The sequence below is a fragment of the Bombus huntii genome, chromosome 11 (assembly GCF_024542735.1).
Source record: "Bombus huntii isolate Logan2020A chromosome 11, iyBomHunt1.1, whole genome shotgun sequence".
Classification (NCBI taxonomy): Eukaryota; Metazoa; Arthropoda; class Insecta; order Hymenoptera; family Apidae; genus Bombus; species Bombus huntii.
The window spans coordinates 9,496,922-9,508,741 of record NC_066248.1 but is presented as its reverse complement, the minus strand read 5'-3'; the positions used below and the strand labels follow the sequence as shown (position 1 = coordinate 9,508,741).

Below are 11,820 nucleotides of genomic sequence, written 5' to 3'. Positions count from 1 at the left end.
TGTTATTACATATAAAATCTATATAAAAATATATATATATTTTTATAACAGAATAAAAATATTAATATAATTATAACAAAAGTATTACACAGCATACAATTACAAAGATTCCTTAGGAATTGGTAATAATTTGTTACATACACATGTTTATATTGTAACAAAACCATAAATTATATACTACAATTCTATGAGAATGTTACATATCTTAAACATTATATATTGCCAATTTCTATACTATAATGTTAAATATATACAATTTACGAGATATTCACATCGAAACATGTAAAATTCTCATACAATTTACATAAAAAATAAAAGCGTGATCGAATTATAAATCATTTAGTTTCTTGAATACATAATCCATTTCAGGTCTATTTTGTGCCATACGATTAGTACACCACTTTCCCAAAATCATTAGGTTGTTGTAAACCTGTTTGTCTTTCTCACCTGCTTTTTTATCTATTAGCAAAGGAAGATCTTTGTCTTCCCAACTGTCAATAAAATCTTTTAAAAACCTATTGCCCAACCTAGATTTATCATAAGCTGGTAAACCAGTAGCTAGTTCAAACAAAACTATACCATAGCTGTATGTATCGACTTTCGTAGATAATTTTCGTCCATGTAAAAATTCTTCTGGGAGATATGGTCTAGTGCCGTGAATTTTGCTTACCTGAAATGAAAATAATAACAAAACAAATAATAATAATAATAAATAACAAGATATTTCATACATTTTTTCAATAATATTATCATTAGAATAGAACTTACTTCCATAGAATCTCTTTCAGGACCTTCTCTCGCTAAACCAAAATCACCAATTCTAGGTTCCAAATTTTTATCAAGCAAAATATTAGCACTCTTTATATCACCATGTATCAAGGGCTTTTCTCCGACTGTGTGCAAATATTGTAAACCACATGCAGCTCCTTTAGCTATTTCATGACGCTGGATCCAAGATAATGGTTGACTTTTCTGTTTTAACAATAACCGGTCTTCTAAAGATCCATTTTTCATAAGCTGATAAACAATACAAGGTAGTTTGCCATCTAAACTATAAGCATATAGTGGTAATATATTTTCATGCCTACAAGAATTTAAAATTTTAATTTCTCTAAAGGATTGTTGAAGTTGAAGTTGATGACTTTCATCAGAGTCTGCCCCTCTCTTTTCTATTTTCTTAATAGCTACAGCTGTATTTTTCCATGTGCCTATATAACAAAGATATAATAGTTTATTTAGATGAAATTAATATATATTAAGAAACTTATTGCTTCTATCCTGATTACCTCTATACACAGTCCCAAAGCCACCTCTCCCTAATATATTATATAAGTTCCATTCATTGGTAGCTATACTTAGTTCATTATAAGGAACATGAGGTATAGCTGCTTCTGCTGAGAAAATGATAGCATCATTATCTTTTCTTCCACTAGTTGGAGTACGTTGTAAAGAACCTAGTGCAGGATTTGCTGCTGCTAGAGAAGCAACAAGTAAGTTGTTAGAATTACTTGGAACAACTCCAATATGCAAGGCTTGCATAGATTGATTTAAAATTTTATGGGATTCCTCCCTAGTATTTTTCTCTACAATAATCTTTGGCAGATTTGGTTCTGGTGGTGCAATTTGATTAAAATTCTGTGTTCCAATCTTCAAATCTTTTGTGTTTTTATTCAAGCGTTTCCCAAGTATTCTATGAAGATTTCCTTCTCCATTATAAAGTAATTTATGAAATTTCTCTTCGACAAATGATTTCAGTGGTACCATAGATTGATAATGCTGCATTCTAGATAACAGCACAAACAATTCCAATATTGTATGATTATAGTGACCCCACATTGTTAGTAATTCATCTGTTGGATTTTTTTCTTTTCGCAAACTCTGTATTGTCAATACATCATATTTCATCCATGTTCCTAAATGAATTCCCATTTAATGTTAAGCTTTTTACTAGAACCTTTTATGAAGTATTGCTAAATTATACTAAATACAATTTTAATTATTAGAATTATATTATTGGAACTTACCAGCAAGTTCTTCCCACTTATCATTTTGATTAAGTATTTTACAAATCTCCGATCGTGCAAAAAATGGCAATTGATAAATATATTTGATATTATCCGTACAGTTTGATGTAGCCATAGTTAGGGTCACATACATATACTAATCTAAACCAAAGTTACCAGTCTGAACACTTCTATACCAAAAACTGTCAAAAACATAAAGCAAGCATCTGTCAAATGAAGCCAAAAAAGATCAATATGGCGACAACACCGGGCATCGTTCTGCATACGGTCGTAAATGCTTTAGAAATTGGCCGCTGGTCATAGCGTTAAACTTTTGCATTTAACGCCACCTTCGCCATCCTTACCACCGAAAGCAAAGAATGTAAATCAAATTACTGCTCATAAATTTTTTCAGTTTATTTAGAATAAGTTTCATGTGATACAGAAGAATGTTTTAAAAAATGTTGATTTATATAATAGGATAGAATCAGCTGCAAAATTGATCATATTGCAAGTTGCAGACACAAGTGGCGCTGCATGACAAAACCTAACAAATCGATTGAAGCGTCTTACTTCAGAAACATTTTCCGATGCGTAAGATTATCTCAAGTCCAACTCTCCACTGAAATTTCCAGATTTGTGCCTAACTGTGATCTAATAATCCGACGAGATCTGTTTATATGACGAAAAAAAAAATGAGAGTACTTGCGCCCATGTTCTAAGTGTGTCATAATACAGGTGCTCCATCACACGGACAAATGCTGAACTTCCGCGCTAGCATATACAAGAACCTATAAAGTTAAGGATCTGCTCTGTTTGGTTCCATGCTGGCATATGCTACGCATACATGCTATGCATAGCATGATAAATACATATTTACCGGACAAATACATATTAATTATTATTATAGTATTAGTGTTGAAAACTATAAACTCTTTTATTCATTCTACTATTTTACTATTTCATATTGTTATTTTATATAGCATTATGTATTATACACATTCTATTATTTTAATATGTATCTATATATCAACAGGTATTAATAAAAAACGAATAACACGAATTAGCTTTTAAACACACATACACATACTCATTTTACTTTATTAGTTAATATACAACGAGCTCAGTTTTAACATATATTGCTATGCTATGAATATTTTTACTTGTTATTATTCAATTCTTTCTTTAATAAGGATAACTTGGTCAAAGCTTCATCTCTCCATGCACGTCTTTCTTGAAGCTTTTCTAGCGGACACATCTCATTTAATTCATTGCTAATCTTTTCTGCCATCTCACCTTCAAATTTTGGAACTGGACCGAATGTCATACTTACATCATAAATTGAATTTTTGTACGTTTCACAGTACTTTTTCATGCCTGAAATGAAATAATTTATTGCATTACTTATTGCCATTAAAATTACAACCAGCTCTCAATTTATGCAGCACTTCTTGTACGCACTAAATTATGTCTTTGTTTAGATGGTATTTTCATACGGTCTCCTTGTCACTTTACGAGGTATCTATTTTTATTGTACTGGCAGATTTCATTTACGCGATTTTTATCCGCAAAAAAAAATTGCAAGAGGAACTAAATCGAGGAATAGCTTTGCTGCTAAATTTGTTTTACAAAAATTAATTACAAAATTAATTTTGTTTGCTGAATAATAAAAAATTTTACCTTCAGCATTTAAATGTGCTGCTTCGAAAGCACCGAGAAATGCATATCGCATTCCAAGCCCTTCACTCATGACTGCGTCCATATCTTTTGCACTTAAAATTCCATCGGCTACTAGTCTCCACGCTTCATTCAAAATTGCATATCTAACCGAATTTTCTTGATAAATATATAAAGATTAATAATAAGTTAATATATTATAAAGAAGTACATACTGTATTCGGTTAAGTGCAAAACCATCAATTTCTCTAGAAAATACAACAGGCGTTTGGCCTATTTCAGTCATAATAGCTTTTGTTTGTACTGGTATCTCAGCACGCGTCCAAGGAGCTGGCACAATTTCTACAAGTGGCACATAGTATGGAGGATTTACCTATATTTGGAACAATATATATCTTTAGTTATTGCAGGAAATGTTTTAAGATAAATATAATACATATTTATTTTATTTCATATATATATATATAATAGAAAAGCATACATACTGGGTGTGATACAATAATTTGTTCACGATGTTTTAACTTTTCACTAAATAAGGATGGACGGAAGGTAGACGTTGAAGAAGATAAAATTACTTTATTATCAACTAAGTTGTCAAGCTCGTTGTAAACCTTAAGTTTTAATGGTAAATTTTCGGGAACGCATTCTTGTATAAATTTAGCTCCTTTTACAACTTCCGTTAAGTTACACGATCCTGTTAATAATTAATTAAATTGATCTCAATAATAGGTTACAGTTATATTTATTCGAATATCAAATCTATGAATATATATATTACCCACAAACATAAGTGCGAACCTTTAATTAATTTAATTTGCTGATCCGCAGTAAGTGAACCTCTCAAAAGACTGCTACTTTCAAGACGCTTCAATTGCTGGTGAATATCTTCGAGAGCACGATTGATTTGTTCTTTTACAATGTCATAAATAATTACTTCGTATCCTACACTAGCAAAAAGCATCGCCCAACTGCGACCGATTAGACCGCTAAAATAAATAGTTTAAGGAAATTAGGTATTCCCAATATTAATATATTTTCTAATCTTATAATTTGTTATTTTTCATTGTGTTATGTAAGTGAAATATTATATTTAATATTTACATAATAATAAATTGTATATATGTAGCTACATATTGTTATATCGAGAAGCGTATCTAATTCTCTACTGTTTATCATTAAATTCTTATAATATTATCTTATCAAAGAAGATTTAATTCAGAGCATCAGCACCATGATTTCTAAATTGTTTATGAACTATAATTTAAAAATATTTTGTAGATAAATGCAATCTTCTAGTTTTTTGTGTAAACAACTATTATTACCAATATAATTTTGTATATTCGTTAAAAAAATTTTGTACTTATATATTTTTAATTAATAAGTTATAGATGATGAACCAGTTAAATGGAATCATCTACCGTCTGCAGTCGCAGCAATCAAATTTTATTGCCTCGTCTTGTTGGACAGACTATAAATATCTGCATTATTTGTTGTTGTATAAAAAAACTTCTCAGAAGAAAGTTGTGCTGTTTCAAGGAGCGCATGTAATACTAAAAATAGTTTTTTTGTGATTATTCTTTTAACAATATATTTACCTTTGGATATTCTTGCAAACCGTAAAAAACAAGTTCACGACCTACAGAATCATATCCTTCGAATTATGTATTTTTGAGATATTTGTTTCTGATTATGTGGCATTTCAATTTGCATACCACATATTTGTCACACATTCGCATCAAAACGTAAGCATTAATTATTATTAGAAAATATTTTCACAATTCATTGATATTTCGGCTACAAATGTTCCAAAATGAGAAAAATGAGAAATAACCATTAATTGATGATTTGTTGTTATGGTAACTGGAATTTTTTAAGCATTTCTTCGTGCATATTTTCTAATTCTTGTGGATTATGGATGCATCTGCAGTTATAATTCTTTCCTTCATGTTCTCTGATGTTCGTTTATCGCGATAGACTAAATGTTTTTATTTACCCCACAGATAAAAGCATATTGCGTAACCCGAGATATTACGTAAAATTTTAATAGATTTAAACGCAAATATCTCAAAACTAAATGATCGGAATGCTATGATTCTATAAATTTGTTTAAATTATTGTTTGAAATTAAATTTGTTTTTTCACATTCTACAAAAATATCCAGAAATAAGTATAGGATTATCAACAAAATAATATCAGTGACCTTAAGATCTCGTAAAAAATAATCACTAAAAAAACTATTTCTAGTAATTACAAGCGCTTTTTAAAAAAAATGCAACTTTTTCTGAGAAGTTTTTTTATATGACAACAAATAAGACATATATTTAGGTGCTCCCATTTACCTGATCCACCCTGTATACATCATATTAAATACAAAAAATGTTAAATATATAATATTATAAAACGGATTAGGATGATATATTTTCTATGAAATATTCTGATGAAATTTATATTTAAATAATTACTATTTGCAAATTATTTTATTATATTAAAACCAAGTTATATGAAATATAATTGTGTATAAATCACTATATTATTCATTTGTTATTAATAAAGCTAAATATATGTAAGAAATAATTAATATTACTAATTACATTCTATTTATCTATTTGTCTTTATTACCTGCCAATTATACCAATTTTTTCGCTCTTGAGAGACATCGTTTCTGAATTACTTTAAAGTATTTACAAACTTTACTCTATGAAATACGTACTTGAAGTGTACTAATGCCTTGTCTGACACTATATGAACATGCCTTTCTAATTCATACGTATACATGCATACGCATGTATTTACAAGATATCCCCACCATTGACATTTGTCAATTTTATGAAATGTAGTTTCGAGTACATTTGATTACGTTTTTACAGGAGCGGCTAATATCATGTGAGAATTTTGTATGTATATATATATGAAATTGGATAAAGAAGAAAAAAACACAATCATTTTCCATAATTAGTAAACAAATACAAAATATTAAAAATTTCTAATATTACTTATAAAATTCGTATGAAACCATAATATAAAGTGGGGTTTTTTAACTGCTTGTTACAGCCCTTTCTTACGGAAAATCCATTTCTAAAGAATGATTGGTTATTTGACGGGGAAAAACCTACATTAACATCAAGGTTATATTGGGATATACAATTGAGATAAGAAATATTCACGTTCGGTGAGTAAGTGCGTATCTAGAGAGGTGTACCGAACTGTTAAATCTTTTGTTATTTTTGTAAACTTTTTTATATAGTTATATATTGTCCAATATAAATATCGTCATATTTATAAATATTATATTTGAAGTAGTGAATATTTATTTAGTTGTGTGATAATTTTCTAATAACGCATAATGCCTGAAGTTTACGAGAATTACGCAGTTCCAGTTTCTGAAAATCTGGATTTTTATTCTTATGAATGTGGTAATTGTTAATTTACTTTTAATTTCAGTACTTTAAACAAATGTTCAATGAGAATTCACATAATAGATTATTTGAAATATATATATGTACATATGACATAGAAATATTCATTTACATATACATATATTATTCTCTTTAAGATTTACAAGCAATGAACAATCAAGGTGTTTATAGTCCACTTAGTGGATCTCAAGCGACAGTGAGCGTCAATTCACCTATGTCTACTACATTGTCACCATTACAGGGCAATGAATTTTTAACATTAAATGATACGACAGGTACAAAATTTTTTATAATATATGATTTCCTTTTTTTTGCATAAAGGTACTGAAAAATATATCATTGCTTTGTTTAAGTTATTGGAGAGCCATCTATAACAATCTTGGAACAACCTATAGAAAAATTTAGATTTCGATACAAATCAGAAATGGTGGGAACACATGGAAGTTTAGCGGGATCAAATAGTGCTATTAATCGTCACAAGAATGCACCAACAGTACAAGTATATATCTGTCATTCTATTCTTATAATGTTTATCTGATATTGATAAAAAAGATCAGACATTCTGAGTTTTTAAATTATTTAAATAATAAATAAATAACACTAATACTTCATTTAGTTAAATAATTTCCTGGAGTCTGCAATAATACGGTGTACACTTGTTACATCTGACGAAGGCAGTCACAGAATTCCTCATGCTCATAGATTAATTCGTAGAGATGGTGGTCATGATTATGATGATCCACATCATATCACAGTATCTTCTGAAGTTGGATATACTGCAATGTACGTTATATTATATATTATATATTACATGTGTTACATACTATATTTTTTGTAAATTTTATATTATATATTAAAATCTGATATGTTATTACTATTTCGTATTATACATCATTAGTATTATATGATATCTAGATTCCATGGAATGGCAATTATACACACAGGAAAAAGGCATATTAGAGATGAACTTATAAAAAAGATGCAAGCCGAAGCTTTAGAGAAAAAGAAACTTGAAAATATGAAGGCAATTCTTACTACTAGAGAGGAAGCACAAGTATATTATTTTAATACCTTATCATTTATATTAACTATATTAATATATATGTATACTATATAGTATACTCTCCCATATTTTTTCTAAGCTTTTAATTAAGTGTACATTTTACTTTAAAGATTAAAGTTGATGCTGAAAATTATCAAAAATGTATGAATTTGAATAGTGTTGCACTGTGTTTTCAAGCATTCATCTTAGATGATCATGGAATTATGAGGCCAATAACAGAACCTGTATATTCACATGCTATTAATAATCTTAGTAAGTGAAAAATAATAGAATATTTAAAAATACATCTTATAGAAGCAAAATAATTGAAAAAATATCTACTATTTGATAGAGAGTGCATTAACTGGAGAACTTAAAATATGCAGAATTGATAAACACACTAGTAGTGTTGAGGGAGCAGAAGAAGTATTCATACTGGTAGAAAAAGTAGGAAAAAGTAATTATTAAATTAGTTTGTTGATTTACAAAATATAAAAAGCAGTAACATAATTTTATACAAATACTTTTAATACAATATTTTTTGTTATAGAAAATATTAAAATAAAATTTTTTGAATTAAATGAGGATGATTGTGAAATTTGGAGTGCATATGGACGTTTTTCAGAATTGGATGTACATCATCAATATGCTATTGTATTTCGGTAAGTTGTGTATTAGGAATAGGCTACCTCAACTTTTGACATACAAATAAAATATATAATAGCTTATATATATATATATATATATATATTTTTGTAGAACACCACCATATAAAGATCAAAATATCACAACGACAAAAGAAGTTTTCATACAGTTAGAACGGCCGTCTGATGGAGGTTGTTCTGAACCAAAAAAATTTTATTACAAACCAAGTGATAGGATTATAGGTAATAAATAAATATTAAGGGATGTGCAGATACTTGAAGATAGGTTCGTGTTGAGTCAAGATCCTGAAAGTTGAAAATCACATAATTATGTCAGACACCTAAAGATATCTTTGGGTTAAATTCAGGTTGGGAGGCAATCAAGTCGGATAGCAAGTACTTGAACATACATATGTGGTTACAAACTTACAAGATTTTGACATAAGCCGACACAACTCTAATTGCACATTCAAAATGACAGTAATAAATGTTTAGGTAGGAAACGTCAACGAATATCTCATTCTGGAAGTTCGGAATTTTCACATATACTATCAAGTCCCAATTGTATTGGAAATGAAAATACATCAGAACTCTTAAGTAATAGCAGTCGAGAATTATCTAAAGAAATAATAAAATTATTATCTGAAGGTCCTCCAACACCAGTGTGCAAAGATTTTCTGAAAGATATGGATGTTGACAGTAAGTAAGCAATCTCTTTTTCTTTCTTAAGATAGAATTTATTGAAAAATTTTAATTGCATCATTTTGTAGATTATTTAAAATTGCTCGTTAATGGTGAAGAAAATATGTTAACCACTGATGGCGTATCAACTGTACAAGTATATATTTCTTCTATTTTCAATTTATATTAAGTCATCTATAAGATATTTTTGAATTAATAAATAATGTGAATATTCTTTTATTAGTGCCAGGATGATGTAATGTTCGCTAAAAATATACTTATTGAAATTATGCATTGTATGAAAATGGATGTAAAAAATGTAAAAGAACATGTCCAAAAGCTATTCAGAGACCGATCAACATATGGGGATTCGCCGTTACACGCAGCACTTCGATACGGACAACGTGATGTTATCAAATACCTGTTAATGTTATTATGTACTAATAAGGATTGTAAAATGCTGGTTAATAGCCAAAATAGTTCTGGAAAAGTAAATATACTTTTTAAAATATTTATAAAATATTTACATTAATTTTAAATTGATTTTAACATTTCAAATTAGGATATTTATAAATGTACTGAATATAGTTTAATAGATATAATATCTTATTTTTAGACCCCATTGCATTATGCTGTTTTGCAAAACCAACCTGAAACTGCAAAAGCATTACTTATGCTTGGAGCTGATCCAAATCGAACAGATGAGCATGGATTCTCTCCACTACATGCAGCAGTAAAAAGTATGTTAAATTATTAAGAAGTAAAACTGACATACAATTACATATAATAAATATATGTAAACTAAATTAATTCTTATTTCTTTATATCATAATTTTTTTTCTCGTATTTCATAATTGCTATAATTTATTTATGATAGATAAAAATAGAATCTAGTGCTTAAAAAGTTCTAAAAAAGGAGATTTAAAAAAAATGTTAAAATACCTACAATTAATAGTCATTTTAATGCACCTATATATTTTAGTCCCCGATGCTGGGTTGTGTGTTGATGTATTACTAGTCGAAAAAGGAATAGACATTGAAGCACACAATGATGCTGGATGGACGCCATTACATCTTGCAGCTGAAGCAGGATCATACGATGCAGTATGTTCACTTATTCGTGCCGGAGCAAATGTAAATAATACTGATATGTCTTATGGTCGAACAGCATTACATATAGCTGTTGAAGGTGGACATAAAAATGTAGTTGAATATTTACTCAAAAAGGCATGTTACTTATTATTTTAATATAAATACACAATTATTAATAATGATTATAATATATTTTTGATTTAAATATTTTTACTATTATAGACAAATATACTTGTGAATAAAAGAAACTTTAGTGGAAATACTGCTTTGCATACTGCAGTTGTACATACAGGAACACGAGCAAAAGAACTGTGTGCATTACTAATACAACATGGTGCAGATCCGCATATTCAAAATCATAATCGGAAGTCAGATGATGTACATTATTTTTTTCTGTAAAAAATATTTTATTCTAATTTCGGATGCTTCAGATGATATATAATATTCTTTATTTGATTTCTTCAATAGGTGGACGAAAAAAACGAATCACATATTAATGTGAAAGTCGAAGTAGATTCAGAAGACGAAAATATAGAAGGAACTATTGGGCAGTCATCATTTGATTTAGCTATGAATAAACCAGACGTAATTATTATTTTATATATACATGTGAAAATATTGATTTAAAAATTTATTATCATGCGCAGTTATAGTAAGGTTTTTAATAAAAAATACATTTTTTATAAAGATTTTACAGCTTTTTAATGATCAACCTGGGGAAACCACAAGTGAAATGTGCTCAGTTGCTACAAAGTTAGAATTAAAAGATGAAAATTTACAAACAAGTTGTTTAAATGATGAACATAAAAAAGAATTGTCTACCCTTTTAGACAAAACACAAGGATGGCAAAAACTTGCTAAACATTTAGGTGTTGAACACTTATTACAACCATTTCAATATGATTTAACAAGTCCATCATTGATTCTTTTAAATTACATTGACGTAAGTTATATATTTTATTATTATGAGACTACTAAAATCTTGGATAATAAGAAATATACAAAACTTTTAGGTAGAGGCATCCCTATCTCTCACAGATATACAAACAGTGTTAAGAGAAATTGAAGAGGAAGAAGCAGCAGATTACATAAATGGAATTTCATCTACATGTTCATAAAATATCCATTTGTTCCAAAAAATATTTACATAATGAAATGTACATATACTAATTGTACATCACTATTATGTACTTTTTAATTTTATAACAGTTACATTTATTAAAATGTGATAAAAATATTTACTATACATGTATATGTGTGTGCGT

At 28.5% G+C, this 11,820-nt stretch overlaps 3 protein-coding genes across 7 annotated transcripts; 1 reads left to right on the top strand and 2 right to left on the bottom strand.

The window, feature by feature from the left end:
• Positions 1-833: 833 nt before the first annotated feature.
• Positions 834-2,880, bottom strand: LOC126871381 (serine/threonine-protein kinase pelle). Its single transcript, XM_050630128.1, has 4 exons — positions 2,025-2,880; positions 1,287-1,913; positions 1,089-1,208; positions 834-972 (listed from the first exon to the last, which is right to left on the bottom strand). Coding segments are annotated over exons 1-4 (882 nt in total). The 5' UTR covers positions 2,158-2,880; the 3' UTR covers positions 834-970.
• Positions 2,881-3,066: 186 nt separating this feature from the next.
• On the bottom strand, positions 3,067-6,461 carry LOC126871378 (lambda-crystallin homolog). The gene is made up of 6 exons (XM_050630124.1): positions 6,300-6,461; positions 4,479-4,666; positions 4,166-4,374; positions 3,896-4,053; positions 3,684-3,826; positions 3,067-3,380 (listed from the first exon to the last, which is right to left on the bottom strand). The coding sequence occupies exons 1-6, from the start codon at positions 6,335-6,337 to the stop codon at positions 3,163-3,165; spliced, it is 954 nt and encodes a 317-aa protein (XP_050486081.1). The 5' UTR covers positions 6,338-6,461; the 3' UTR covers positions 3,067-3,162.
• An 83-nt stretch (positions 6,462-6,544) lies between these two features.
• On the top strand, positions 6,545-11,801 carry LOC126871341 (nuclear factor NF-kappa-B p100 subunit). Of its 5 annotated transcripts, none has more exons than XM_050630027.1 (19): positions 6,545-6,563; positions 6,732-6,849; positions 7,234-7,371; positions 7,450-7,595; positions 7,713-7,879; positions 8,012-8,150; positions 8,270-8,411; positions 8,491-8,595; positions 8,689-8,800; positions 8,898-9,025; positions 9,278-9,481; positions 9,553-9,620; positions 9,708-9,953; positions 10,080-10,203; positions 10,446-10,690; positions 10,778-10,933; positions 11,024-11,140; positions 11,244-11,498; positions 11,569-11,801. In XM_050630027.1, exons 3-19 carry the CDS (start codon positions 7,245-7,247, stop codon positions 11,671-11,673), a joined length of 2,586 nt encoding a protein of 861 aa, XP_050485984.1. In that variant the 5' UTR covers positions 6,545-6,563; positions 6,732-6,849; positions 7,234-7,244; the 3' UTR covers positions 11,674-11,801. The 5 variants fall into 5 exon arrangements, with proteins under 5 accessions (XP_050485984.1, XP_050485986.1, XP_050485983.1 ...); XM_050630029.1 differs by having other exon boundaries at positions 6,547-6,563; positions 6,732-6,857; XM_050630026.1 differs by having other exon boundaries at positions 6,556-6,574.
• The last annotated feature ends 19 nt before the right edge of the window (positions 11,802-11,820 follow it).